Source organism: Pyxicephalus adspersus, chromosome 7 (genome assembly GCF_032062135.1).
Source record: "Pyxicephalus adspersus chromosome 7, UCB_Pads_2.0, whole genome shotgun sequence".
In the NCBI taxonomy this organism is placed as follows: Eukaryota; Metazoa; Chordata; class Amphibia; order Anura; family Pyxicephalidae; genus Pyxicephalus; species Pyxicephalus adspersus.
The window spans coordinates 44,808,470-44,835,795 of NC_092864.1; the positions used below are offsets into that span (position 1 = coordinate 44,808,470).

The following is a 27,326-nucleotide window of genomic DNA, read 5'->3' on the forward strand; positions in this document are numbered from 1 at the left end:
CTAATGAAAAGACCTGGTTATTTAGAGTTTTTAGCTGACCTCTTTTTTGGGCACATATTGTTGCTGTAGCTTGACCTGACCAATGTTGACTTCCGCACATGCAATTATGTGAACTGACACTTGCATGGATGAGAATGGGCCCCTTTAAAACCCCACTCCATGGTGCAGAACAAAATTACTCTTCAGGTTCAGACTCCGCGCAATGCAAGGGTTAAACGTTTGTAATATCTAGGAGTAGAGGAATAAGTTGTAATACTTCCCTAATTCCTAAAGCTGGCTTAAACCACATTGTGTGACTGGTGAAGCAGCTTTTCTTTGCAGACTTTGTGGCATTATCACATACAATGCAGGATCAGCACAATGCATTGTATATGAGGACAGCAAGGGCTCAACCTCATTCCAGAGTATTTGAGAGAAAAGGAGCGTGCTGGCTGATTTTCATCCACTACCCCCAGATTAAAGCAGACCTGAACTCAAATTTTTACTTCACTAAGTGGAAAGAGTGACTTGGTCCAAAATGGCACTCTTTTTTCCTGTCGCCTGATCTCGTGCCTTGCAGTGCGAGATCAGGTGATGTACCCAGAAGAAGGAAGAAGAAGAAAGCCAAAGATCCGGGCCTATCGAGGGATCTGCTTTTATTTTTCAGTTTAGTTCCACTTTAAGTAAATATGTTAGTCTGTATTGTGGAGAGGCCTCACATCAAGTATATCCCAAAGACCACCATAAGGGAATGCCCTCCCTTTGATTTTTTTTTTTTTAATAGTTTTGCAAAAAAAATCTTCAGGTGAACTAAAAAGTTTACAATAAAATACACAAAACAAAAATGCAATTTTTTTTTTTTACCTCGTCCTGGGAAATCGGTATGAACAAACAGAATGCTTAGTGAAAGAATCCCCCTTCATTATATCCACCTGAGCAGTCTTAGCAGTCTAATAAGAAAATGAGTGTCCTTGGCTTCCATTTGATGGAATATGAAAGAAAAGCCAACAGAGAAGCGCAGAAGATGAGATTTCCAGCTTGTCATAATTGCAAGGAACTAATGTTTGAATCCTATGGTAGCTTTGGCAAATTAAAGAGTCTGCAGACTGAAAAGAAAAGGTCATTTATTTAATAACTGTAAATTACAAAATGGCTTAAATTGGAAAGCTACAATTTCTGACTGGTTTTTGAAGATTGAACTCCGGGGCTGTCATTGCTATTTAGCAATTGACTGACCCAGATCAAGCATGCAAATACTTGAGGTCAAAACACCTGATGTGCATATGTATGTCCCAGGGTAGGAAGTAGTGAATTTATGTTTAGGATGACCACTTTAAAGGGCATACCCTAATAGAAAAGTTAAAGCAGAACTTCCCTTTATTTTCGAAGAGTCTTTGATACCTCCACAATCCGAATCCAGCCATTCCCACGCCGTCCAAGATTTCTTCCTCTTTTCAGTGCTGAGGAACAAGTCGGTGCCATTTTCTTCCATATCCTTGTACAAAGCATTTTGGTATATAGTAACCTTGCCTCTGAAAGGTTGATCACCATTCTGCTGAACCCAAAGTTGCTGCTGTACTCTGGAACTCAGGGCACTTTAAATGTGTGGGTCTCCTTTGCAGTAAATTACGATGTGATACTGAGATTGTCCCCCTAGCCATCAATATTTGCTGAACTTTTTGTTCTGAATATTTTAACCAACGCTACACATGGGCAGAAAAATTCATCAACATACACAGGGCATATAAAGTATGTTCTGTCCCTCCACTCCACTGACAGCCCCCTCACATTTACTGGTCATTCCCTGCTGTTAAATCGACAGCCAGATGTTGCTGTGTAATTCCTGCAGCTATTACAGCTGCTTCTGTGAAAAAAAATCTATCTTCTCCAGTCTTGGGGAGCTTTCATAAATCTAGCCCACATTGTTCACAGTGTTTGTAAACATTGTCTAAATGTGAAGATAAAGATACAAAGTAACAATATTACTGTTATGATGACTCTGTTGTTTTGGGATAACTTTTGATCTGCATTAGATGTTAGTTAAAGCAAAACTCCAGGCAATTTACTTTAATTTTAGTTTTGGTTAGTGTTTTGTGGATTAGAGCCACTGTGCAGTTTCTTATACTGGATGTAACCTTTTTTGGTTCGGGAATGGTGCTGGATGTATCCTTTGATATTCCATAAGACAACAGAAATCTACCTTATGGAAGGTCACACCTGTTAAAATTGTTCTGTTTCCACAGAAACTTTTTCACCAAATCTTGTTTTTTGTGATAACTAAACTTTGGGATGTCCCATCTGTCCACTGACAAGAAGTGAGAACTGAGGCATAGACAGCAGTACAAATATTACAGAGATATTACTCTTCCCTAGACTACCTGACTTTTTTTTAGTTGTGTTATATTTTTGTCCTTAGGTTGCAAAAAAGATAAAATATATTAGTGTTACATTGTTATCCACAGTAAAGATAAAGCCATTGCCAAATAAATTGGCAAATATCAAAAATATAAAAATGATCTGGTTCAAAGACAGTATAGACAGTATACAGGTGAACTAGTTAGGTATAAATTATGCATTTATTAGTAATTCTTATCACGTTGTCATACTTAAGAAATTATAGTTCTGACTGTTCAGTTCAATTTATTTTTTCAGTAAAATGGATTACATTAAAATGAGATTTGATCTGAAAAAATACTTTTTTTTTAATAGAAATTATACAGTTCAGGATTCCAAACAATTGTGATTCATGAATTGTATGAATGTGCAAATTTGACAAGTCTGCCTGGGTTTATTTAAATGAGAGGAAAAAAAACACCCCTCAAATCGTTGAAATGCTTGATGACTTTTCCAGGGTTTTGATTTAATGTAAAGGTTCCATGGATTTCTTTCACACCTGTGTGTTTTGTTAATGCACACATGTTAAACATGCATCACAAAGCCCGATTATTTTAAAATAGCCACCATGCAAGTAGAATTCTGCATGCCACACACGGTGCACAGATTGTTTCACATCAGTGTTCTTCATTGTGTTAGTGGATTATGGTGCTATTTAAAAAGAAGGGTAATGCACCACACTGCGTTTACCATTAACACACGGTATATATGTGTGTTACGGTGCATTAACAATACACACAAATATGAAAGGAACATAATGTTTTGTCCTTATTCTCTTTCCCACATTTTGTTCTCCTTAGCATAAAATATAAAATGACTTTTATCCTTGCTTGTATTTTCTTTTTTTTTTTTTTTTTTGCATTTTCTCCAAGGTTTTTCTCTCCATGTTCTTTTTGCTTTGGTTTTTTAACTCATATTCTTCTTTTCCTATTATAGTTTTTCATGATTGTATTCTACTGTTACCCTAAAAGCCTGTCATGGTTTAGCATGCTATGCAGCTTTTTAGGCCACATCAAAACCTTTGCATGGCAATTATTATTATTATTATTATTATTATTATTATTAATAAACAGGATTTATAAAGCACCAACATATAAAACAGCTACATTACATAGGGATTGCAAATGACAGACAGATCCACACAGTGACACAGGTGGAAAAGAGGACCCTGCCCAGAAGAGCTTACAATCTAAGAGGTAGGGTAGTTGCACACAATAGGACGAGGAATATGGAAAGGTGAGTGAGTAGTGAGGGTTTTAGGGGACAGAAGAAGACAGGTGGGCAAGTTTTTGAGTTCTCTTTTAAATTAGCAGAAATTAGGAGAAAGCTGAATAGGATGTAGAAGACAATTCCAAAGAGTTGGGGTAGCTCTAGAAAAGTCTTGGAGCCATGCATTTGGTGAAGTTATGAGAGAAGAAGTCAATAGGTCTTTGGAGGAGCGAAAAGAGCAGCTTTTTCTATCGGGTCAGAAAGGTAAGTGGGACAATAACTGTGTAGGGATTTGAAGGCAAAGCACAGGAACTTGAATTTGATTCTAAAGTGAAACGGAAGCCAATGAAAAGAACTAGAAAGAGAGGCAGCAGAAGAGGAGTGATGGGAAGGATGGATGAGTCTGGCTGCAGCATTTATTATACATTGTAGTGGAGAAAGTTGGGTTAGTGGAATACCAGAGAGGAGAATGTTACAGTAGTCCAGATAATTAAATGAAGCAGAACTATATCACCTTTACTTCTGGTCTGCCACTTAGTGCCAGGTACAGTTGTATTGTGGATTCCTTTAACTATCCAGTTTCTGTACTGAAGCATAGTGGGCCTTTAAGTTGATGGAAGCCACACACTTCCCACTTGGTATAAATTGTGTATTAAAAAGATGCTTTATTACATTGTCTTGACTGTACAACAGTTTGCTAAACAAAAGCTGGTGTTATTAACCAACCGAATAAGTTTGATCAGGATTATGAAATAAACATCTTTGTAAATGGTTTTTCTAACCTGCCTTGTGCTTCTATAGACTGTTAGTGCATTTGCTGTGCCAAAAGAAAGCATTTGAGAGTCATAGAGGTATGTTGTGTCAATGCCAGTGGTTTACCAGGGGTATCCAAGTCAATTCCGTACACATTTTTTAAGATTTCACCTACAGCAGTATGTATTTTATAAAAAGTCAACCTGTTACAAGATGACAACAAGAATTATATGTTAGAAAGTAATTTGTTAATGGTGTATACATCATTCTACTCTGATCATCTTTGTCTCACATTCTGACCAATTCTGTTCTTGGCAGTACTAGATGTTCTAAAACTAAAACGTTGTCTTATTGATTATTTAATGTTCTGCATGGCTACACTTTAAAGTACCAATACAATTAAAATGGTTTGCCGTTTATTAACTGTTTGACCAGTGTTATTTTCACAAACAGTTCATTTGCTGCTAAAGCATATCAATAAAACAGGTATAATATCTTCCTCCTGTTAGACTTGTTAGGTAACTTAAATAGTAATAGTAAGTGCTAATAGTAAATAGCTGCCACTTCTAAGAATGAATGATAGGCATCTCATAGATTAAAACACAATATAATGTCCCAGAATCTGATTGGTGGCTGTTATAAATGTATTAGAAATGGTCATTTAACATCAAGCTTTCAATGCAGGAGAGGCTGAAAGGGGGTGTTCTAGCATCACCAGGAGGTGTGTTCCAGAAAAACCAGATTGGAGATTTAAGTGTCAGAAGATCTGCAATAATACAGGTGGGCCTTGTTCTGCGCTTTAATCCCTGAGATAATTAGGTTAAAATAACTTTACAAGCAAGGATGGTCCAAATCCTTCAATTTCCTTCTTAGACCTCAGATTTCGGTAACCCTCTTCATAATGTTAGTGTCTGCGAAAGGGTTGATAGTATTCCAGTGGTTCTGATCACACATCTGCCAACTTGGACATAGATTATGGTGGACATTCATGGTGCATAACTTGGACATCCAATATACTCTACAGCAAAAAGGCAATAGAACACTGATCATTTTAAACACAGTCACGTATTTTGCGTTTGTGCAATGGGAAGGTCACCTTCATCTGATAGTGGTACTAAAGACAACAGTTCTGAAATGAACAAACACAAAAAAAGAGCAACATGGCATGGTGTTTGGATGTACAAAGGCTAGAAGTATCTTTTCACCCCCTGCATATTCTTCTGTTTGGTAGGAAGATGTACTTACTGGACACATTCCAGCACATTAAGTGTAGTAAATTGAAATCAGGTTAATCGTTCTAAGAAATTGCATTAATATATCAATTAGCAAATATCTTTCGTTACTTGAGTGCAAAACGAAAGCTATTGTTCAGGAAAGTCCATGTGCATTACAGAACTCCAGGAAGTCTTCATCTGTTCAATTCACTTGTAAAAGTAATGGCTTATAATGACTTTTGCCTACTTGATGAGGTTATCGTTTAATTGTGTTTTTATGAGTGATATTAGGGTGTGCCCAGTAATTTAGCAGCCTGATACAGGAGAAACGGCTCCACTTATCTCCCTTATGCAAGTCTACATTTAACAATTATATTAATGGAACATAAATAATGATTTCTCACCACTGTCTATAGACCGGGTGGGGGAGATAGGCAAACCCATACTTTGAGCATTAATTCAAACTATGGCAGGCGAAAGTAAATGGTATGTTAAAGGTGTGGAGGGCAGTTGCTCCAATGCTTCAGGGACTGTATGGGTACGTATCATTGCTGGAAGTATGTTCTTTTGGAACTGTCCTGATAATCCATGGTCAAGAATCAGATATATGGCCTTATTGAGTCATAAGACATGAGCTACCTAGACATAGGATGTGTTTCAAACAAGTAATTGATATATGACTTGATGGTTTTATGTACTTTTTAATTTTATGTTGATAGTAATTCTTTTAGACATTTACATTTATATGATGGTATTGTTGTATGCACTGCTTACTACATAACATTTTTTCCTGATTATTGTATAGGACTTGGTTATCTTGATATAAAGAATTTTAAATGCATTTTGCTTGACTAAAATTAGTTTGTGTTCACTTTAGTACAACTAGTCTTTACAATTCTCTGTGTTGTCATGGTTTTGAGGTGTTGAGGTGCTTTTTAGGCATTTACAAATTTAGCATAAAACAGAAAAAAATATATATTTATATATATTGAACACTCTGGGTTTTCAATTGGTCCACCATTCCCCCTACTCACCTGACCTTGTCCCTTCGGACTATTATCTGTTCCCGAATTTGAAGAAACACCTGAAGGGGCAACGTTTTGAGGACATTTCTGACGTCAAAGATGCTGCTAAGATTTGGTTTGCGGCCCAGCCAAGGACTTTTATTTGAACGGTCTAGAAATACTGCAAATACGCTGTACCAAGTGCATCAGTTCCAGGGGGAATATGTTGAATACATGTGTTATTTCATAACTCCGGCTCTCTTCTTTCTGGGCAAAGCCAGGAACGTCTCAGCACCCCCTTTTAAATATATATATATATATATATATATATATATATTTATTATAGGAAAAAGAGGTTAACTATGAGTACTTTTTTTTGAGTGCTTTCGTATTCCATTTACTTATATATCTGTTTATTGAACAGGGTTTTGCTATGCATAAAGCTCAATGGTGAATAAGAGGAGCAGGATGAAAAGATGGCGCAGCAACGGATTGTACCACCTGGGCCAGACAGCTTTCGACTTTTTACCAGGGAGTCTCTCAAAGCCATTGAGAAGCGTATTTCAGAGGAAAAAAATGCCAAGTCCAAACAAGAAAATGAAGAAGATGGTCCAAAACCAAATAGTGACTTGGAAGCTGGTAAAAAGCTGCCCTTTATATATGGTGACATCCCCCCAGGAATGGTATCAGAACCCCTGGAGGATATTGATCCATATTATTCTAACCGGAAGGTAAGAGTATATATTTTCTATAGAACTGAACAGTGCACAGTGTACAGTACTCATATGTTAAGTCACTGGAAACAACCATGAAAGATTGTTTCCAGCAACACAAATTTGACATCCTTACATAGCCTAAACCTCAGATCTGGATAGACTGAAATACAAACCCTTTGTCAGGTAAAACAGTTCCTTTATATGTTTTTAATCTGTATCTTTAGCTATTTCCTTGGAGTTCAGGTTTAAACAAAAATATGACAGGAAAATTAAGAGTCCTTGGCTATAAAGTGAGAGTGCTAAGTGGTAGATGTGCAGAAGGGTTTAGTTGAAAGTGCTGGTACCCGAGAGACCATGCTAGCAAAGTCACTGGCAAAGATTTATTATGCTGGTTGGAGATTTAACTCGTTGGCATCTAAAAAAATAACAGTTATTGGTTGTAGCATAGCCTGACCTTTTTTAGTAATTGGTGTTGCCCTAGAAGACCAATATTAGGATTAGACTAAATGCATCCCAGATAAAGACTTAAACACACTCCAGGCTGTTTTAGGTAATGATAGAACTGTGTTTTTTACCACGTCTTTTGAGCAGTCCCATATTTTGCTTAATCCTGTCATGGTCTGTGATGATAGCCTGATAACATAATAATGATAATGATAGCCTGATAACAGAAACAATGAAAAAAGGGGAGGCTTTAGATGGACATTTTAATCTGTGAAGATACATTCTGCTTGACATTTTGGCCTAATTTATTAAAGCTCTCCAAAACAGGAGAAAGAAAACTATTGTGGGATAACCTAGATAATCCAGCAAACCTGGAATTGATTTTTTAAAAATTATTTGCTGTTAGTTGCCAAATTTTTCAATCCTTGACCAGATCCATTTCAGGATTGGTGGATCATCCTGGTTCATCTTTACAGGGTAATTTAATAAATCAGGCCCTTTGTGCAAAGCTCTGCTGTGTTCTAGAGTCAACTTTTATTTTATACATAATTGGATGTAATACAATATAATGTATACATATCAATGGTTACATATTTTGAATTATTATTGTAGCTTGTTTCTTTATGACAAGTTCCTATAATAGTCTTTTCCTCCTTACGTTGATACCAACCCTTGCATTGTTCCTGTACCACCATTTATCTTCTGGTGCCATCTACATTATTTAAAACTTTCTGGTATGATCAAGCAGATGACCTTCTTTATTTTGTCTTGTGATTCAATTCTTAGTGCCCTAGATTGTCATCAACCAGAGAATTGTCACGTGGGTGTACATTGGCACATGAGTGGACATTTGCCCTAAGTAAGCTCCAACACAGAGCTTAGACATGGCTTTTATTTAGGGCTCTGACAAGAATAGGATGATATGGCAGCAGCAGGGTGGGTCAGTGACTTGGACTTGAGTTCAACTTAATGAATGACTTGCAACTCGACTTGGGGGTGTTCCCCAGCGACCTGTAACTCAACTCGTGACTTGCTTTATCTGCTGACAGCTAAAGGGGGAAGGGAGGAAGGCAATGAGGCTTTTGTAACACAACCTTCCTCCTCGCCCCCCTTCAGCTGTCAGAGGAGAAAACTTAGAATGCAAGAAAGGCAGGTAGGAAGGCAGTGAGCCTTCTGTAACATAACACCACCTTCCTTCCCACCCTTCTTGCATTCTAAGTTTTCTTTAGCCCCTTTCAGCTGTCAGCAGAGAAATCCGTGGACTTTGAATGCAATCCTGTGCTCAAGAACAGGATCAGAGCTCTGTTTCTATATGGGGACAAATGGGGATAAATTAAATGACTTGATTTGGAAGAATTCTTGGTGACTTGAGACTTGACTAGGGACTTGGTGTCAATGACATGGGACTTGACTTGGACTTGAAGGGTGATGACATCTCCAACATCTGGTTCACATTAAATCATTTTTAAAATGAGCACATTTTTACAAGAAGTGGACTCTGAGTGGCCAACTGCATTTGCTGAAATAAAAGGGAACCCATTTTTTTAATGAGACAGCTGAATCACAAACTTATATTGGAGCATTAAAGATCCACAACTGTTTAGCAGTAGGAAAATCTTCTAAATGTAATGAGCAAAGATGGCCATCTCAAAGTGCATTTATAATTGAAATTTATGGTTCAAAAAATATACAGAGGAACAAGTTAAGAAAATGACATGTTTTGTGTTTGAAAATTATTATAACGCTTCCTCTAAAAGGTGTAAACAGCAAAAAAAACTGGTAAATGATTATTAACCAAGATTTTTGTATCCTCTTTTTCTGTCTTGTCCCCATAATGAAATTCTTTATTAATGTTAGTTTGACTATAACTATCATTGGATTTAAAAGTGCTTTCCTAAATAATGATGTTGCACAAAGTAATACCAAAAACATAAATAATAAAGGGAGGACAAATTGGATAAAATCTTCTAAGACAGATACCCATATTTGTTTACCCAGTTGTTTATTAAAGATAATGATATACAGTAATAAATTAATAATGTGATACAATGACAGGAAATGCACTCAACTAGCCGATAATATACAGATAAACTCTCAGGTTACAATTATGCCACATACAATCCATTGAATAACTGGATGTTATACAATCATGTTCAATGATAAAAAATACAATCTTCTAGCAGTGGTAAAAAAATGTTTTGTTTGTCTTTTTTTTTTCTCTTTCAGACCTTTATAGTATTGAATAGAGGGAAGGCAATCTTCCGCTTCAGTGCCACGTCTGCCTTGTATATTTTAACCCCCTTCAACCCTGTGCGTCAAGCAGCTATAAAAATACTGGTACACTCATATCCTTTTTAAAATATATAGTTTGTATTTTGATCAAGTGGTAGGCCATTTCTTATTGTAGTGAAACTTCAGGTTTTGTTGCTTATTTGTTGCCTAGATCTCTATGGTAAAACCTTGGGTATGCACAGCATGATGGCACCAAGACAAATGGTGTCTGGTGCCAGGTGGCAACATTAAGAGGCGGGGGGATCAGCTGATTGGAGGTAAGTAAGTTAAGTAATATTATATACATGACTGATATATATATATATACTATATATATATATATATATATATATATACTATATATATATATAAAGCCTATAAGAATGAATACGGGATAAACAATTGCTATACAAGTTATTTTGTAATATTATTAAAAATTAACATTTTTCAATTTGTAGCCACTGTAATATTCTATTCACTGTCAAAAAAATTACATTTAGTAAGGCAACCTGGAAGTGATCTGTGCAACGTTATTGTATAGAAACCCCCTAGACATGTAATTTCCTTCTTGTTTTATTGGCTTACTTGTTTGCTAAGAATGTGCACTGCATGTCATTTTGGCATCCCCTGCATCAGGAATTTCTGTTGTAGTGTGAAATTATTTTGTAGGGATGTCAACATTGCACCTTTCCACTTTAGAGCACGGGAAGTCCTCCAGCTGATTATAATGAACCACATGCTCCCATTTTGCAAAAAATATGGTGGAACAAAGTTTTTTTTTTCAGAACAGAGAAAGGTATGAAACTCAGTTTTCTCTTGTTGGGAAACCCTTGAAAAATACTTTCAGATTTTTAGGGAACACCTGCTATAATTACGATATCCACAGCTCCCAGTACAATAGTTTGGTGGCCTGCCATTGGGAAGAATGTCAGGCTTACAGATAGCCAAAAACAATACTGGTGTCACTTATGTCTCATTGCCAAAAGAACACTTAGCAACCTCTAGAGGAACCCTAGTGTTCCATGGACCCCTGGTTGAAAAACACTGCTCCAGGTGCTTGATTTAAAGTATTTTTTAAGTATTTAGAGCGTTTTTTTCTATTCTGTGTTAGACTTTATTATTTATAAATCACAGATTTGGAATACTCAAATAAATGTCATAAAAAGCCAGGCTTTGTTATCTCCATTACTCAAAGTATTAGATCCAGATCATTAAAATGGGAGCTAGATTGTAGGCATTTTAGGATGTACAATTTTTATGTTTTTTGTTATGTAATTTTGTCAGTTTCTTTTGAAGGAAATAGTTATTTAGTGTTCACAGGAGTGTTGTGTGCAGAAGAGTGTCTTGTAGTTATACCATTTCATTTAGCATTTATTAATGCTCCCCTAGCTGGGTAGGGCTCATCATGAATGCAGTTGGAATTCATTATTTTGTATACAATGCTTTTCCATTGTGAAAAGAAACCTGGTAGGTGACATGTAATAAATTGGTCAGCTCAGTTGTCTTTCAGACCTGGCAGTGGGTTGAAAATTTTGTGAGATGGAGAAACAATTACCAGGTGTCCATTTACATTTTAAACAGTCCCCATGTTGTCCTTTTACTAACTCAAAATACATTAAAGACATTGGATCAACATGACAATCAGGAAGTATTTTCAGAAAAATTGCAGTTATGGCATCCACCAAATTTGTCCCACAAAAAGTTTACTTTAAGGTAAACCTTATTCTATCAAATGAAATAAACACTGAAGCTGTCAGCTGATATCTTGATTACAGTATTCTTAGCTATATACATGCTGGAAAATTATTATCCAAGACAAGTGATTGTGATTGATCAGGGCAAGAATCCATGGCTATCCTTATTTGGATCTCCAAACAACCAACTGGGGATAGCCGTCGTCTTATCCTATGGAGGAGGATGCGGTGGGATGTCGCTTGTACATAACTATTTCTTTCTGGCCTTGAAGAAAAAAGATTAAAGTGGCAGCTTTTAGTTATGGATTATTACCAAAGGTTTATAAAAATGAAATATTGTGGTAATTAGCAAATCACAACAGATATGAGATGCTGGGAGTAACATCAAAAGCACCTTAACCTCACATGTGACATGGATTGCTGGTTGCATAGAAGAGGTTGGTGCTATTGTACAATCCTTACTTAAAGTACTGAAAGTTTTTACAATAGATGTGCACATTTTATTTTTACGTCTATATAGGGTACATATGCGGCTGTCATTTTAAAGTCTCCATGTTTCGCTTATTTTCCTTTTACAGCTGAAACCACATTGTGAGAATCATGCAATTTAGTCTGCTGGGGTTCCATAAATTTTGTTTCTTTGCTTCCTCTCAATTGCTGCTCCTATTCACTGTTTTGTGAGTCACTATTTGATTTAATGTCTACCACAAAAGCTGTTCTCTCTCTTTCAATAGGAGGTTTTGTTTCACCTGTATGTATTCTGGAAACTGAAGGAAAAAAAGCATAAGCAAAGCTTATATTTAACTCTGTAGGGTAGCAGCCTTTTGTGCTGTAATGAAGAAATGACATTACAACGGTGTCAGAGCAATTGATTTGCCATATTTATTTTTGCTTTAGTGACTCTTATAACAAACCATATTAATGCTTAGCTTCCTTGACAGTGGTATACATTATTCAGCATGCTCATAATGTTCACTATCCTCACCAACTGTGTGTTCATGACCATGAGTAATCCCCCGGAATGGGCCAAGAATGTAGAGTAAGTATCCATACATGCTTGATATAACTCATAAAATCTATTTTCTTGAAGGAACTTTCTTTTGTTAAAGACGTCATACACACCGCCATTATGCAAAGAGCTGCAGGAGGGGTTACTTATCATATACCTGTCTTCGGCTGACAAAATGTCACTGTACTTTATGGAGAAACAACAACAGCGATGTTGACTGGAGAAAAACACAGAATTTGTTGTGTTGCTGCTTGTTCCATGACCAATCTGGAAGCTGCAGGTGACACCAATGGATCTAGAGAAGACAGACTATCCTGGGAGAACCTGGGTGATCCAGCAAACCTGGAATAGATCTGGTCCAGGAGTGAAAACTTTTGACAACTAGCAAATGTTTTTTTTTTTAAATCAATTACAGTTTTCCTGGATAGACCAAGTTTTCCAATGATGGTCTATCATAACGACTGTTATAAAAATTGCATTGCACTCATTGATTTTGCATTCAATTCTGCAGCCAGTTATGACTATTTTATACATTGCAGACAGTAAAAGCTGCATGATCAGCATTATGTTCTATGTGGCAATGGTGCTACAGTGCTCTGTGTACAGAATGCCCAAGAACTACCATAACCTGCTTATGAGATTGTTTTGTTACTTTGCCCAAAAGCTTGCTTATAATACAATAGGAATCTTTCTTTGCTATAGGAGTTTTCTATATGTAAGCTAGCCCTAAAGCTGCAGCTTTTTGTATTACAACACTAAAATGGAACAAATGGTTATAGTAAAGGAAGACCAATTATTTTCATCCTCACCACCACCACCAGCTAAGTTTGCAAGTTAACTATTGGGCAATTTATTTTTTGTCCGCAAAACTGTAAAACATTTTTTCACCTTTAATTTGGAAGGAGGATCAGCACTGTATAGGGTCACACATCAGTTTGTCAATCTCACTCTTTAAGCTTGTGGATAGGGAAGGAAAGGAGAGTTAACATTAGTGAGGACCTCACGGCATTCATTTTCCTCTAATGTCCCGTCATCAGAAAAGGCACAGGTTGGTTGTTGTATGTCTTCTTTATTGTGGCAATGAGGTCACTAACCTGGCTTTACCCTCTAGTAGGTATTTCTGGATTACAAGGCTGACTGTGCAGAATAACTATCATTTGAAGGGCAAAAAGTGCACCGACGATATAAACTATTGACTTTAGTTGGGAATTTATCAACATGCCTAGAGTTTAGCCTTTAACTGTTACAAAATATATAATAGTGATAGACAATCAGTTAGAAAGCAGCTAATAAAATAGTGTGCTGTGCTGTATGATGAGTTCAGACGGTTTGGATGAAAGTCTGCAAAGTGACTTTGCAGTTTGCCTTACGGTATTAAATGAGTCAACCTATTTTATGTGCTTTTTTTGTAATTCTATGCATATGTATTAGTGGCAGGTTATTTAAACTTTTAGCATAGAACAATATTATTTTGCTTCAGTTCTGTGCCCCTTTGCTATGAATAATTCATACACCACAAACTCTCTTTAATTGTATCTTGCAGGTACACTTTCACTGGGATTTATACTTTGGAATCGCTGATTAAAATTCTTGCAAGGGGCTTCTGTTTAGAAAAGTTTACCTTTCTGCGTGATCCTTGGAATTGGCTGGATTTCAGTGTCATTTTGCTTGCGTAAGTATTTTTTCTGTGCTCTGTAATTGAACATTTATTTAATAACTAAGCCTTAGTCATAACCACATCTTAAATTTGAGTGGGTCATTTACATTGAAACCAGACCTCTCTCCTGTAGAAGTTGCATTAAAGAAAAATATTCCCGTAGATTCTTGGGTTCAATGCCAAAGGAGGGAAAGAGCAATTTGTCTGCTTATGTTGGTTATTTCAGGTATTCATTTTTTTTATCTATCAGACTTATTTTATTTTTCCATTGAATACATTATCAATTCACAACAGCTTGTTGTCAAAATTACTTATAGGTCTGTACCTAAAGTAATGTATATACTGCCATTGTTAATCTTCCTAGCTGATTAGCTATCCTTGGTTCTAGAACTTTAAGACACTGAAGTGGAACAAAGTATGAGGATCTGGAAAGTCACAGTGAAGTTAGATTTCCTCCTATGCATATTTATTTCGCATCATTGTAAAAGAAAATGCCAAAGCCATTGGATGAACCTGACAGCCAGGTATTTCCAAAAGGAAAAATCAGTAGACAAAACACACAATTTAAAAATCAGTAAATCTAACATTCACCAAACATTCACTAATTTACAAATTGGTAAATCTCACATTTACCAAACTTGTTCTTGTGGAGAATATTCCATATTTGTGTGTTTTGGGGCAACAATTCATTCTCCACTATAAAACGCTTGGTGAATGTCAAACTTACTGCTTTAAAAATAGCTAAATTGGGTTTTATTAAAGCTCTCTAAGGCTGGAGAGGATACACTTTTATCAGTGAAGCTGGGTGATCCAGCAAACCTGGAATGGCTTGCGTAAAAGTTTTTTAGGGAAATTGGAAGCCTGGCTGTCATGCTTTGGTTTCAATATTTTGAATCATCGACCCCGAACAAATATGTAGATCAGAACAGGTTGTCTCAGGGAAGATATACAGTATGAGCTTTTTTTGGCATTGATTTCATAAATTTCTCTTCAAACTGACATTCACACATACCAACATTGCTTGAGCTGTGCAGCGTCAGTCATATGTGCACAGGATGTCAGATGACAGTAAATGGGAAACAATGATAATGTAACTCCCTATTTACTGAGCACACTGTCTTCCAAAGTTCCGCTGTAGCTGCAATCAGCACTGGAGAGTTGATTACTATAAACTCCCAGAACAGGTAGCAGGAAGGGATTACATAATCTAGAGAGGTGGCAGCTGTGAATAATCACTTATTGTTTGCAAAGTTGTGATATCAGGATAATGAAAATGGAACTTCAACAGGTGCAGGCAATGGAACTGTCCCTGGGTCCAAGAGTTCAGGAGGACCAATCAGAATTACTGCATACTTAAATTATTTTCATGGGGGGAAAACAATTCAGATTCTTCTATGTTTCCATTTTATCACCTTTGCTGCAACAAACTGGGCCAAATATAAAGCTGCCTACACACTTCCAATTTTTATCGTTCAAAATGAACGACGAACGAACGACGAACGATCGATTGGGCAAAAATCGTTCGTAAAAAAAGTAACCAACGACGCCGACAAACGAGGAAAGTCGTTGGAAATGAACGACCGGCGGATCGGATTGGACGACGATCGTTGACCATCGTTCGTGTGTACGATCGTTCATTGATCGTCCATGGTCTGAGCATGCGTGATGAACGAACGTTCCTGTCGTGCACGTCACTTCCTGTATCGCTCAAACGATCGCATCTATTGTGTGTACAATATCTACGAACGATCGTGTGGTTATCTGTATGTACAGGATCGGTGCTATACGATCGTTCGCAGATATCATGCAGGATCGTTCGTCGTTCGTTTACCAACGATAATAATTGGAAGTGTGTACGTAGCTTAACTCCGTCTACCTTAAAAAGAAAATGTTGAAGTAATCATTAATTCCAGATAAGGGCAGCTAATACGTTATCCAAATCTTGTTTTTTTATTTAACTTATTTCATTCTATCCTGTTTGCCAAGATGTCCAATTGGTTATTTACTGTGATTGACAGTTTGCTTAACCAATAGGAAGGCATGGAAGGTGAAAAGAATGTGTATCAAGCTTAACATTAAAAGAAACGTCCAAGACTGTATTTCTGCAACTACAGAATGTTACCTTTGCTATGCATATTTTGCATATAAAACTTAAGCTTTAAACTAAAGCTTATCAAACTGCTGGACAGAACAGTATAGGATACAGAGGCACCCCAGGTCAGATTCTGCACATGGCCTTTAGGATTTTAGTTATACCTTTTTAGAAGATTTTTATCTTTTAATATATCTGAGCTCCTAGTAAAAATTATAAAATAAACAGATTAATTACTTATTGTAGGAGCTGATTTTACTTTTGTCAGTCAAGTCCTGTGATTAACACTGAATCCAGCATAGCAGTAGAACTGATTTTTATCTGCTGCCATCTGCAGACTGATAAGGTCTCCGTACTCTTATTTATTCCTATCACCATCCTCCTTGCACTGCAGAACAAGTAAATACCTCCTTGTACTGCTTCTCACTGAGTCTTCTTGTACAGTAGACTTCAAAAGACGAACACAAAATTATTAATTTCCAGAAACTACTTGCATTTAAAGAATACACTTAAGGATACATTTTTACCTGAAGAAATGCAATATCATGTGTCTTTTATATCTGCCTGGAGTTTGGCTTTAACAGACATTTGTAGTAATATTAAAATAAATGCAATGTAAGATCAAGCAACCAACATTATAACCAAACATTATATGTTTTGTTTTAAAAATAAACTATTCTGAGCCATTGTAAAGTTGGTGTGTTTTTAAAATCTTGCTGTGCCAATTACTTTATGCTCTTGGTTTTTTTATGTGTATTTGTGGGTGGAACATATACTGGCAATGTGTAGTACAATTTGTAACCAACACCTTTGCTACACCATATGGAAAATAATTTAATATTACCAACACCTTTGCATATGGAAAATAATTTAATATTATGATACTATAGAGTTGTGTGCAAGTGTATATAAGCCATTATTCCGATATATTTATTAGCTCTTGTAAACAACTAGGATAGGTAAGGTTAACATTAGGAAAATATGAACAAGCACCATTCTTTTCCTCTTTTTGGAAAAAAAAGGAGAATGACCCTATCACTGTGCAGCAAAGTGTAATGTCACCAGGTCTAAAAAAGGCTTGTAAAATCTCAATGGACCAGAACTGCAAGGAAAGGGATTTTCTCCATTCTTTATTTTGCCCTTTAGGCTGAAAATGTAATCAGCAAGACCTCATTTTTCATGAAACTATATTGTCTTTAGACTTTCAGTAGGATATGTGGAATAAAGGTGCCTCAAGGCTTATATAAACAATTTTGCAGACTGCATGTTGATCATATAGGAGTCTACATTCCCGAAACCTTTTGGGACATTCCTCTGACCAAGTCTTGTTTTCACCAGGTTGGATTTTCCTGGATGATTGCTATTTTTCCTACATATTAACATGTACATTGATCTGTCTAAAAAGTTAATATGAGTTTTAATTAACTGTATTTATAAAACACCAATATATATATTCACCACTGTACCAAAAATAGGCATTTTTGTAAGAACAACCTTTAGAAATAGGATCTTTTTTTGCCAAAATCTTGCCTCTGTCAATCATTGTGGTCTGCCACTAAACAGAGGGCACTCTATGTATGAGTAATGAGTATATGTGCCAGCGGGTAAAATGGCTCTACGTCCTGAGTATTCATTCCACGGAAAGTAAAAGAATTCATCCTGTGCTCCAGCACAGTAATGCTTGGCTGATGACTCTACAAATACAATGTAGCACATTATCTGGGGAAGAGAAATGTAATTATCTATAGAGGAGATAAGAAAGATCTTGACTTGTACTGTCAATAACTTTCAATGTTAATATTACAGGTATGTAACAGAGTTTGTAAACCTAGGCAATGTTTCAGCTCTCCGAACTTTCAGAGTACTAAGAGCTCTGAAAACTATTTCTGTAATTCCAGGTAAGGTGTCTTTGGTGTTAGGTGTTAGGCCCCTTTGTACGTTCAACTGTGAATATTGTGTATGTCTTCGTGCTTGTGTGTGAAATCCCTTTCTGCAAATACGTGACAGAGTTTGTAGACTGAGGAAGTGTCTCAAATTTTTTAATGGCCTTGACTTCTCATAAAATTTTTCATTAAACAGGCAAAAAGGCTGTAATATCAGATGCGTTACTCTGACTTACAGATCACCTGCCAGTCTCAAAACCAAACCTCTTCCTATTTATTGAAATTGCAGTCAATGCCCCTGAGCTGGGGAATGATCTTCTCATACTGAAGTTTTGCTGAGTAACAAATATCTTGTAATCACATAATTACTAGCAATTATTAATAAAGTAGGAATTCATTGTATTGTCAATTTTACAGCAGACCTATTGGCTGAATAAGTATGTTAAAGCTGAATTCTAGGCAAATAAACAAAGATTCCGTAGATATAAATACATGGGAGCTGTCAAAGCCAAAGGGCCCTTGTATTGTGACCCAACTTTTCTGTAACCACCCATAAACTGATGTGTGGTTACTGAAAAAAGCAGGTTGGTGCGCCCGCCTAAAAGCAGCTGGGGAGAACACTTCATTAAATAAATGACAATAGGTTCCCTATGCATAGGTATGGCCATATGTATGTCCACATATCTATAGTCATACAGTGTAATGTCCACCCAGCTAAAAGGGGCTGGGGAAAACACGTGGGTATGTATTGTACAGCTACCACACATCAGAGGCAGCTTGGTGGCCTGCAATTAGGCAGTACTAATGGCACATGTCACAAAACACATATATGACCCCGAGAACAATCAAGAAAAATGACAGTGGTTGTACTTTTTGCTTTTAAAATGCTTAAAATGATTTATCATAATATATCATAACTGCATTCTTTAACTTTTTTCATATTTGCCTGGAATTCATCTTTAAAAAATAATATACACAGTGCAGCAACCTATAAGTAACCCATAATTATGTCTGTTTCCGTAACCTGACACCAGTAAACTAGTTGCTATGATTTATCACAGTGTGCATTAATATTGCTTCTGGTGATGTTTTATTGAATAGGTTTTTTGATTCTATGTTTTGGGATGATTTTTGGGAGCATTCCTTAATAAAGTGCAGTTTTGGGTAGCCTGTTTTCATTTTAATAGGAATTTAGTAGTGGTATTCCTTTGCTATTAAAATGTTTGACTTACCTGTCAAACTAAAGGGGGGCCCAGTATCGGAAATTATGAGGGATCATTGCACCAAAAATATTTCAATTATCAGCACGTTAGAGATTTAACACTTACATCTATCAGGGACTCAAGTGCCATCTTTACAACTATGCAGACCCTCACATCTGCCTTGACCATAACTATTGGGTCTTCTTCTCGCATTTTACATTCATTTTATATAATCCTAAAATAGGAACATCCAATGGTTGTTTAGAAAATTCACAAAAGGAAGAAGGATCCAAATACTATGGTAGTGAGATTTCACTACTGGAGACCCAATGAAGCTGGATAACTAAAATACCACTGCCATGTTGTTATTATTCAGTTGCTATAACTTTTGAGGCTGTTGTCTTCATGAGACTGGTAATTTTTGTACAGTAACTCCCTGATGGTCTTTCCAAACTCTGTCATTCGCTATAGTTTTAGTGGACTTAATAGATCTCGGCTTGCAAATCACATAATACTCACTAATTTTGGCCACCTGTGAATAACATGGGTGATAAAAACATATTTTTCTTTGAATATGTGTATTGTGATTACTAATTGGTACCATTTGTTTTTATAGAAAGTCTTAAAAAAATTGTCTTAAGGAAATAAAAAAAAATGCATAATTAAATGAAACCTGTATGAGAGTATCATTGAGGTTGTCATTGCCATTCCTACTGAAAATGTGGTCTGAATTGTGGTTTATGTCTTGTGTCCATGTGACTATGGCCTGATGATGTCTGAATGACTTTCAATTTGATAGACATAACTGGAAGTAGGAGAAAAGGTCTCCACAAAAAGTAATATTTCTTAGAAAATTGTTGCTAAAACACATTTCCCAATTAAAAATACTTCCCTTCCATCCTTGTTACTGGAGGATCTAATATAATGAAGGCAGCAATAAAAACTATCAGAGATAGTATCCCACATGTCCAAAAGTAAATGTTATAAAACAAATGTTATGTGGACATAAAGATGACACCCTGATTGTTCTCCATAACTGGACAAGATACACTTTTTACAGTGAAGCTGGGTTATCCAGCAAACCTGGAATTCTTAAAAGTATTTTGCTATTTGTTAGCAAATGTTTTTAATCTTGGACCAGATCCATACCGGTTTTGCTGGATCACCCAGCTTCACTGATAAAAGTGTATCCTCTCCAGCCTGGGAGAGTTTTAATAAATCATGCCAAAAACAAGAGAAAGAAAAAAGGGTATTTGTGTTTCTTCTACTGTAAAGTACCCTCTTAAGTGACCCTGCACCCCCTGCATCAATAGCTCAATCCATGTCTATGGTCAATGGGCCATCAAATCCTTCTGTATTGGATTGTGCAAGAAGCACTATATGAGATTCTGACCCCTATTTTACTTATGTCCCAGCTCATTCATCAAGAGGTTATTTACGAAGGAAGTCTAAACTAACATTTAACTTATAATCCTTTGTATGGCCTTTAGTTTGAATGTTATATTTATATAATTTTTAGGTTCATGCTATTTTATTGCCTTTTACTAAAAATGTTGTGATGCTGTTCAAAATGGATTGATTTTTGGATTCTCAAAACTTGGCATAGGCATCTTTATAAACCTTTATATTGAGGTCGCCCTTGCATTTTTCTATATACAGTAACAGTAAACAATATTTTAAGGGGCAGCCTTTCCATATTAGGGATTTCAGATTTAATGCTCAGTTATTTCACTCATGTTCTTTATATTTTTGGAACTCTTTTGGCAGTAGTTCCTATAATCTGTACAGGCTTATTTCAACTGTTAACAAAGTTAACTGTTCTGTAGGACAGTAATTTATTTGAGTTTCTTTTTTTAAGGCTTGAAGACCATTGTGGGTGCCCTGATTCAGTCGGTTAAGAAGCTTTCTGATGTGATGATTCTCACAGTGTTTTGTCTGAGTGTGTTTGCACTGATTGGACTGCAGCTTTTCATGGGAAACTTACGGAATAAATGCGTGCACCTACCATCAGAGTTACCTCCTAATATAAGCATTGAAGAATATGCAAAAGATGAAAGTAAGTTTAAATTTATGTCACGTTAACACAGTACATAAAAAATAGTTTTTCAATATATCATCTGATATAGAGGTGTTCCTTATTAGGAAGAAAAAGTTCAAAATCTGCCTAGCTATCCAAAAAGATGATTAGTGACTGAATTGTTAACTCTTTTGCTCCAGCGGCCCTATACTTGGTTTTGTAGTGTATGGGTAAGGTAGGGCTAGACCTTGTTGGCAGGTAGTGAGTCCATGGGGGTTTGACACCTTAAAATGTGGATCATATGCAACATGTGAAAATGTTGAGGTGGATAGGTTGATGAATAGAAGGTTTAAAAACTCCAACAAGTTGATGAATAAAAAAATATTTATTAGTGTATAACATAAAACATAGCTAATGTGTTTCACGAGACTGCAGCTCCTCTTCTTCAGGGCTTTGGTAGTGTAGTGATTTGTTGCCTGTGGAAACTGCAGTCCTAATATGATAACAATGTTCCAGAGCATCTGATGTGTATCCAGTAGCTTTGATTTTATATAAGATTATTATGATATATCAAAGAGTTTTTGAACAGAATATTGTTTTAAAATGAGAAATTGTTTAAAGTCCATATTGTGTATATGTAGCCAACATGCTTCCGTTTTAAATAGAATGTTTTTTTTATCCTTCCTTCATCCCATTGTGGAGACTTTTCTTTACTTCTTGTCTCAGAGACGCCATAGGAAGAATTTGTATGCAAATCATCCTATAAACTGAAAAAAAAAAATCACACTCAACTTTATCCATGCAAATCCCTTGAGAAGTTGGAGAAATCCACCAATGGGTTTCGCACTATCCTGGAATTCTCCTTCATCCCTGTGCAGGCGCGAGATCGGGTGACATAGCCTGCTGTAAAGGGGGAAAAAAGAGTGCCGATCTCACTGCGCATGCTTGAGATCGGCATCTCTTTCCCCTCAATGTAGGAAAATGCCCCTTCTGCACTTTCCCAAGATCATATGTATGCCCATGACGTATAATCCCAGAAGGCTTAGTGCTCCCATTCAGTCTTGATCCCTGAGGCAATCGAGATAGAATGGGAAGGGCTTCACATTAAAAAAACAAAAAAACAAAACAGTGTTGCAGTAAAAAAAAAAATATATTTTGTCTACCCTTTTATGTAAAGTGAAATTTTTAGTTTAGGTCCTCTTTAAGGTCAAAAAAAATTATCCTTCATTCTTTTATAAAAAAAAACTCCTTCTTTGTAAAGCACTTGGGGGCATGATCCCATTACTAGCTTTATATTACCAGTGAAATTTGGTTGGAACTTAATAGCCTCGCTTTGATGTGTCTTGATAGCCTTGCTTTGATGTTAGAATTCCCAAGAGCTATAAAAAGCCATCTTTCAGTATATTGTGCCATTAACCACTGACTATGTGGAAAACACAATTTTAGGAAGAAAAAAAAAAAAGACAAATTAAGTATATGTCCAGCTAATTTTGTTTTGGATATTGTGAGTTATGGTAGGATCTTGTGGGGTTTTGGCTTGCTATTTGGGATTCTGTTTAGGCTTGTGTTGATGGGCTTTTTTTCACTTCAAGCAGGTGAAATGGAGGTCAGAAAAACATTACCTGTAGGTCAGATGCACTTGTCAGTGAAATTTGAATGAACTTGAAAGAGTCTCAAACTGTTATCTTCAACACAGGCTTGTAGAGATTTACACTGACCCCCTGCCCTTCTGCTAATGTTTCACCAGTGCAGTTGGGCAGGTCACTGATCACTGTTCTCTTTTACTAAGCTTCACATGTAGTAGGCATCTCCTGGGACTGCTTGAACTGAATTAACTCCCATGCATGCATCATCTCGGCCTAGAAGTCAAGATGCATGTAGTTCCGACTACCAGAATAGAGGGTGAAAGAACATGGTGACACCCACCACAGAATAGGGATAAGTGACTGTATCAAAGAAATAGGAAAAAAGGCAATTAAGGATATTTTTTTGCAGAAGGCACTTCATCTGGCCATTCTGAAATAAAGGACCTGTTCGATCGCAACTTTAAAAAAAAAAAAATGGTTTGGTTCCACTGCAAGTAATGTTCAGCTTTAGTATCATTGACTTCTGAACGTGACACATATTTTTATCATACTGTTTGTTTTATAATATAAGTGGGTCATTCTTGCTCTTTATCAAATAGATACCATTGTGTTAAAAAAATAAAAATAGCCAATTTGTATATCCAGTAATTCCCTGGCAGATACAACATTAAGCCTCTAACAAATAAATTGCACTTTGGTTCCAGATAGATGAGTGATGTTAATCTACGATTTCTTTCAAGCCTGAAGCTGTACTGGTAGCCATTATTAGATTACACTGTACAATGCTGCGCTCTCCATGCTGCTCGGAAACAAATTGTTTCATTGCTGTCCTATCTGTAGACTGAACTAAATGACGTACATTAGTTCATGCTTGTCTCCTCCCGAGACAGGCCATCGATCAACTCGCATTGTAACAGTGCACTTTATGCCAGGACCACCAGACATGCTGCAACTGAGCCTTGTGGTGCATTCTAATAAACACAAACAAAAAAAAGGAGCTAATAAACAAACAAAACAAATAGCATGCTCTCGGCTAAGCAAATGTGCACAGCCCTAAGCAGACATATTTGTTAGGGGCATGTCATCTGCTTGTTGCTAGCTAGATGTCTACTGCTTTGCATTTTTGAAGCTATGCTGTAACCAAGACCAAGCAGTGCAAAATAGACACAGAATTGAGCTTCACCTGTAGTTTATGTATAGCCAATTTTTAAAATTCTGGATAGGGTGAAAAAAGAGGAAATGTATGTTTCAATTTGTCCTTGTGAATATGTCTCCAAAAAAGAAAATGAGAAATCCAAAATATTCTATTTGGGATACCTTTATCATTGACAACTAGCTAAAAATAAGGGGTTCCCTCAGCTTTAGGGACATGGGATCAAAGAACCCGGGTCATAACCTTCCCCTACTCTAGCCATAGTCTAACAGAAATCCTTTGGTTTTATATTCATTAGGATTCATTCCTGATTTCTATATAATAGATGCTGGAAAAAGTACAGATATGCAGAGCTCAGATTGGCAGTAGGCAATAGGTAGCCATCAGGTCAAAATTTAATTTCACGCCACACATATAAGACACTGTGCGAATTAGGAACTTCACCTTAGCTCATGGCAAGAGCTGACCTGTAGCAGTGTAGTTAACTAGATATATGCAGATATGTTGTTACTGGATCACATGTTTACCTAAATGAAATGCATCAAAAGGTGCTTTTAGTACCTAAGTCCCTACATACCTTCAGATTCAGGTTGTGCTGTCCTCTTTTTCTAACCTTCACATGCTCTGTTTTTTCTTAATTTGACACATCAATACAACAAATGTGAAAAAAGAATATCCACAAAGACACATTGTTGTGTTTGAATTGATTTTCAAATGCATTTTTCTTGTCTGACCTGAAAAGTCTCTGTCAGTGACATGCCACAAAAAACAATTTAAATGCAAGGTAGACATGGGGAAATGGCTGTTAAACTCATTGAAATGTTGTAAAGCACACAATGAACACCACAGTTTTGCATTAATAATGTACATTTATTATACTATGATCTACTAGTTTTGACACTAAAGAAATTGGGCCTGATTTATTAAAGCTCTCCAAGACTGGAGAGAATACATTTTTATCAGTGAAGCTGGGTGAACCAAAAACCTAGAATGGATTTAGTCCAGGCTTGAAAACATTTGCTAACAAAAAGCAAATGACTTTACGAAATACATTCCAGGTTTCCTGGATTACCAAGGTTCACTGATGAAAGTGTATCCTCTCCAGCCTTGGAGTGCATTAATAAATCATGCCCATTGTATCAGTAATGAACATGCATACAATCACTGTTCAAGAATGATATAAATTACCTAAACTGTGTTAATCGTTGTAATTGTATATGGAATTTTTTCTCCCCTCTTTAGAAGTATTGTGGCTTGTTTTGTCAAATGGTAATAAGATGTATCATTGTTACACCATATAGCCAAACCTGACCATTACACTGATATGGACTTGTTAAATAAAACACCCTGATTACAGCTATACAAAGTCAAATGATGGAATTAGGGAATGCAGCTCCATGACACCTTTGTTCTGATGGGCATTACAAACTGCCAGGAGCAGTTCTTTTATTAGGTTTTCCAGGCAAGCTTACTCATGATTAGCCTAAACAAGATGCCTTTGTCAAGGATTCTCCTTATTACCTGGACTTTAAAAGTTATGTATAAAAGTCAAAACATATTTTGTAAATATATAAGCTATTTAAATAATCTTATATTTAGGTTACTAATCCTAATGATTACTGATGAACCTTTAGGTCACTTTTTCATATTCCTAACCACAAACCTTCCCTATAAAACTAATAATATGCCTGGTGTGCAAACTTTATTAATACTTTCTGTCTGCAGTCCTAGAGCATTGTTAATATTATTACTAATATCATTGCAATACCTCATTACTCCAATTCATGGTTGCTACTACCCTATTACCTGATCACAGGCTGTATAATGTGTAAGTGGAGGTGTTTCTGACCAGCTACATGATGGCAGGATCCACCTAATAGGAAACATCTGCAGCATATTGTGACTTTATGTGGTATTTTATTATTTGTACACTCTCGATCAGTGTTTCCCAACCAGGGGTCCTTCAAAGGTTGCTAGGGATTCCTTGAGCAATGAGAAGTTTGTGAATCTCAGGTCAGTTTAACTAATACCAATTATCTAGAATTATAAGAAAATGGAAAAGGACTATTTTACACTTTCCATCTTTCATACCCCTAGCAAACATTGAGACCATGCCTGCAGATTCTTTTCTTAGACAATTTGAGTTGCAATCACAGGTCATCCCCTGCAATGCAAAATCCTGCATTCTAAAAGAAGACGTTGAGGGACAGCGACTGGGGGAGTGAGGAATAAGCTAAGGCAACTCTTCATTGCTTGTCCTCAAGATGAAAATATGAGTTAATGGAGGAACAGAGTGAGTGAGATTTTATCCCACAAAAGAGTTTAGAGTATATAGTCAGAAGGGTCTTCTTCAGATGCCAGATTAGGCAACTTCTGGCCTTCATATAAAGTGTCCGGTGCTTGCCTTACCTTGCTCTGGTCTAAATAATACATACAAAGTCTTGACAAATGTATAAACCTTTCAATGCACTATAAAAAATGTGTTTTTATTGCATGATTATCAGTCAGATATTTCTTGTTGTCTGACATACATCAGTAAGATAACGGGTGGGGACCCTTTCTTTTATTTCTCGTTCTTCTCTACCCCTATAGCAGGGTTTGTCCAAAAAAAGCTGAAAAATGAAATTTACATTTATCTAATCATTGTTTTAAAAAAGTTCTTTTTTTTTATTATTATGCTCTGCTTTAACTATTTCTCTCCACCAACAGGTTTGCTATATAAGATTGAAGGACACAAAGATCCCTTACTTTGTGGCAATAGCTCGGATGCTGGGTAAGATACATTTTTACAATATTTTCAAAAATTAAACTATATAGTTTTGCAATTCTGAACATTATTTAACTCACTGGGTTTCACTTATTATGTTATGTAAATTGCCAAATTAAACTTTTCCTACACACAGATCTTCATTGCATCAAAAACCTCCAAAGAAAGCTGTAAATACTAACCATTATTACTGCCCACTAGTGTTGGTCGAATAGCTCACTATTCGATTCGACAGCTATTCGGCCGAATATAGCAAAAAAATTTGGGTGGTCGAATTCGAAT

The 27,326-nt window shown here is 36.4% G+C and overlaps 1 protein-coding gene across 4 annotated transcripts in view; it reads left to right on the forward strand.

The window, feature by feature from the left end:
- Positions 1–27,326, forward strand: part of LOC140335556 (sodium channel protein type 2 subunit alpha-like) — a 92,702-nt gene that overhangs the window by 15,699 nt on the left and 49,677 nt on the right. For 2 of the 4 annotated variants that reach the window (XR_011921725.1, XM_072418271.1), the window contains exons 1-5: positions 12,633–12,717; positions 14,231–14,359; positions 18,243–18,334; positions 21,380–21,577; positions 26,987–27,050. Coding sequence is in view for 3 of the 4 variants with exons in the window: in XM_072418271.1 (XP_072274372.1) it covers positions 12,638–12,717; positions 14,231–14,359; positions 18,243–18,334; positions 21,380–21,577; positions 26,987–27,050 (563 nt within the window). In the remaining variant the exon portion in view is untranslated. Of the gene's footprint in view, positions 1–6,977; positions 7,285–9,939; positions 10,059–12,627; positions 12,718–14,230; positions 14,360–18,242; positions 18,335–21,379; positions 21,578–26,986; positions 27,051–27,326 lie in introns of those variants that run through there. The other 2 variants (XM_072418273.1, XM_072418272.1) reach the window with 2 other exon arrangements.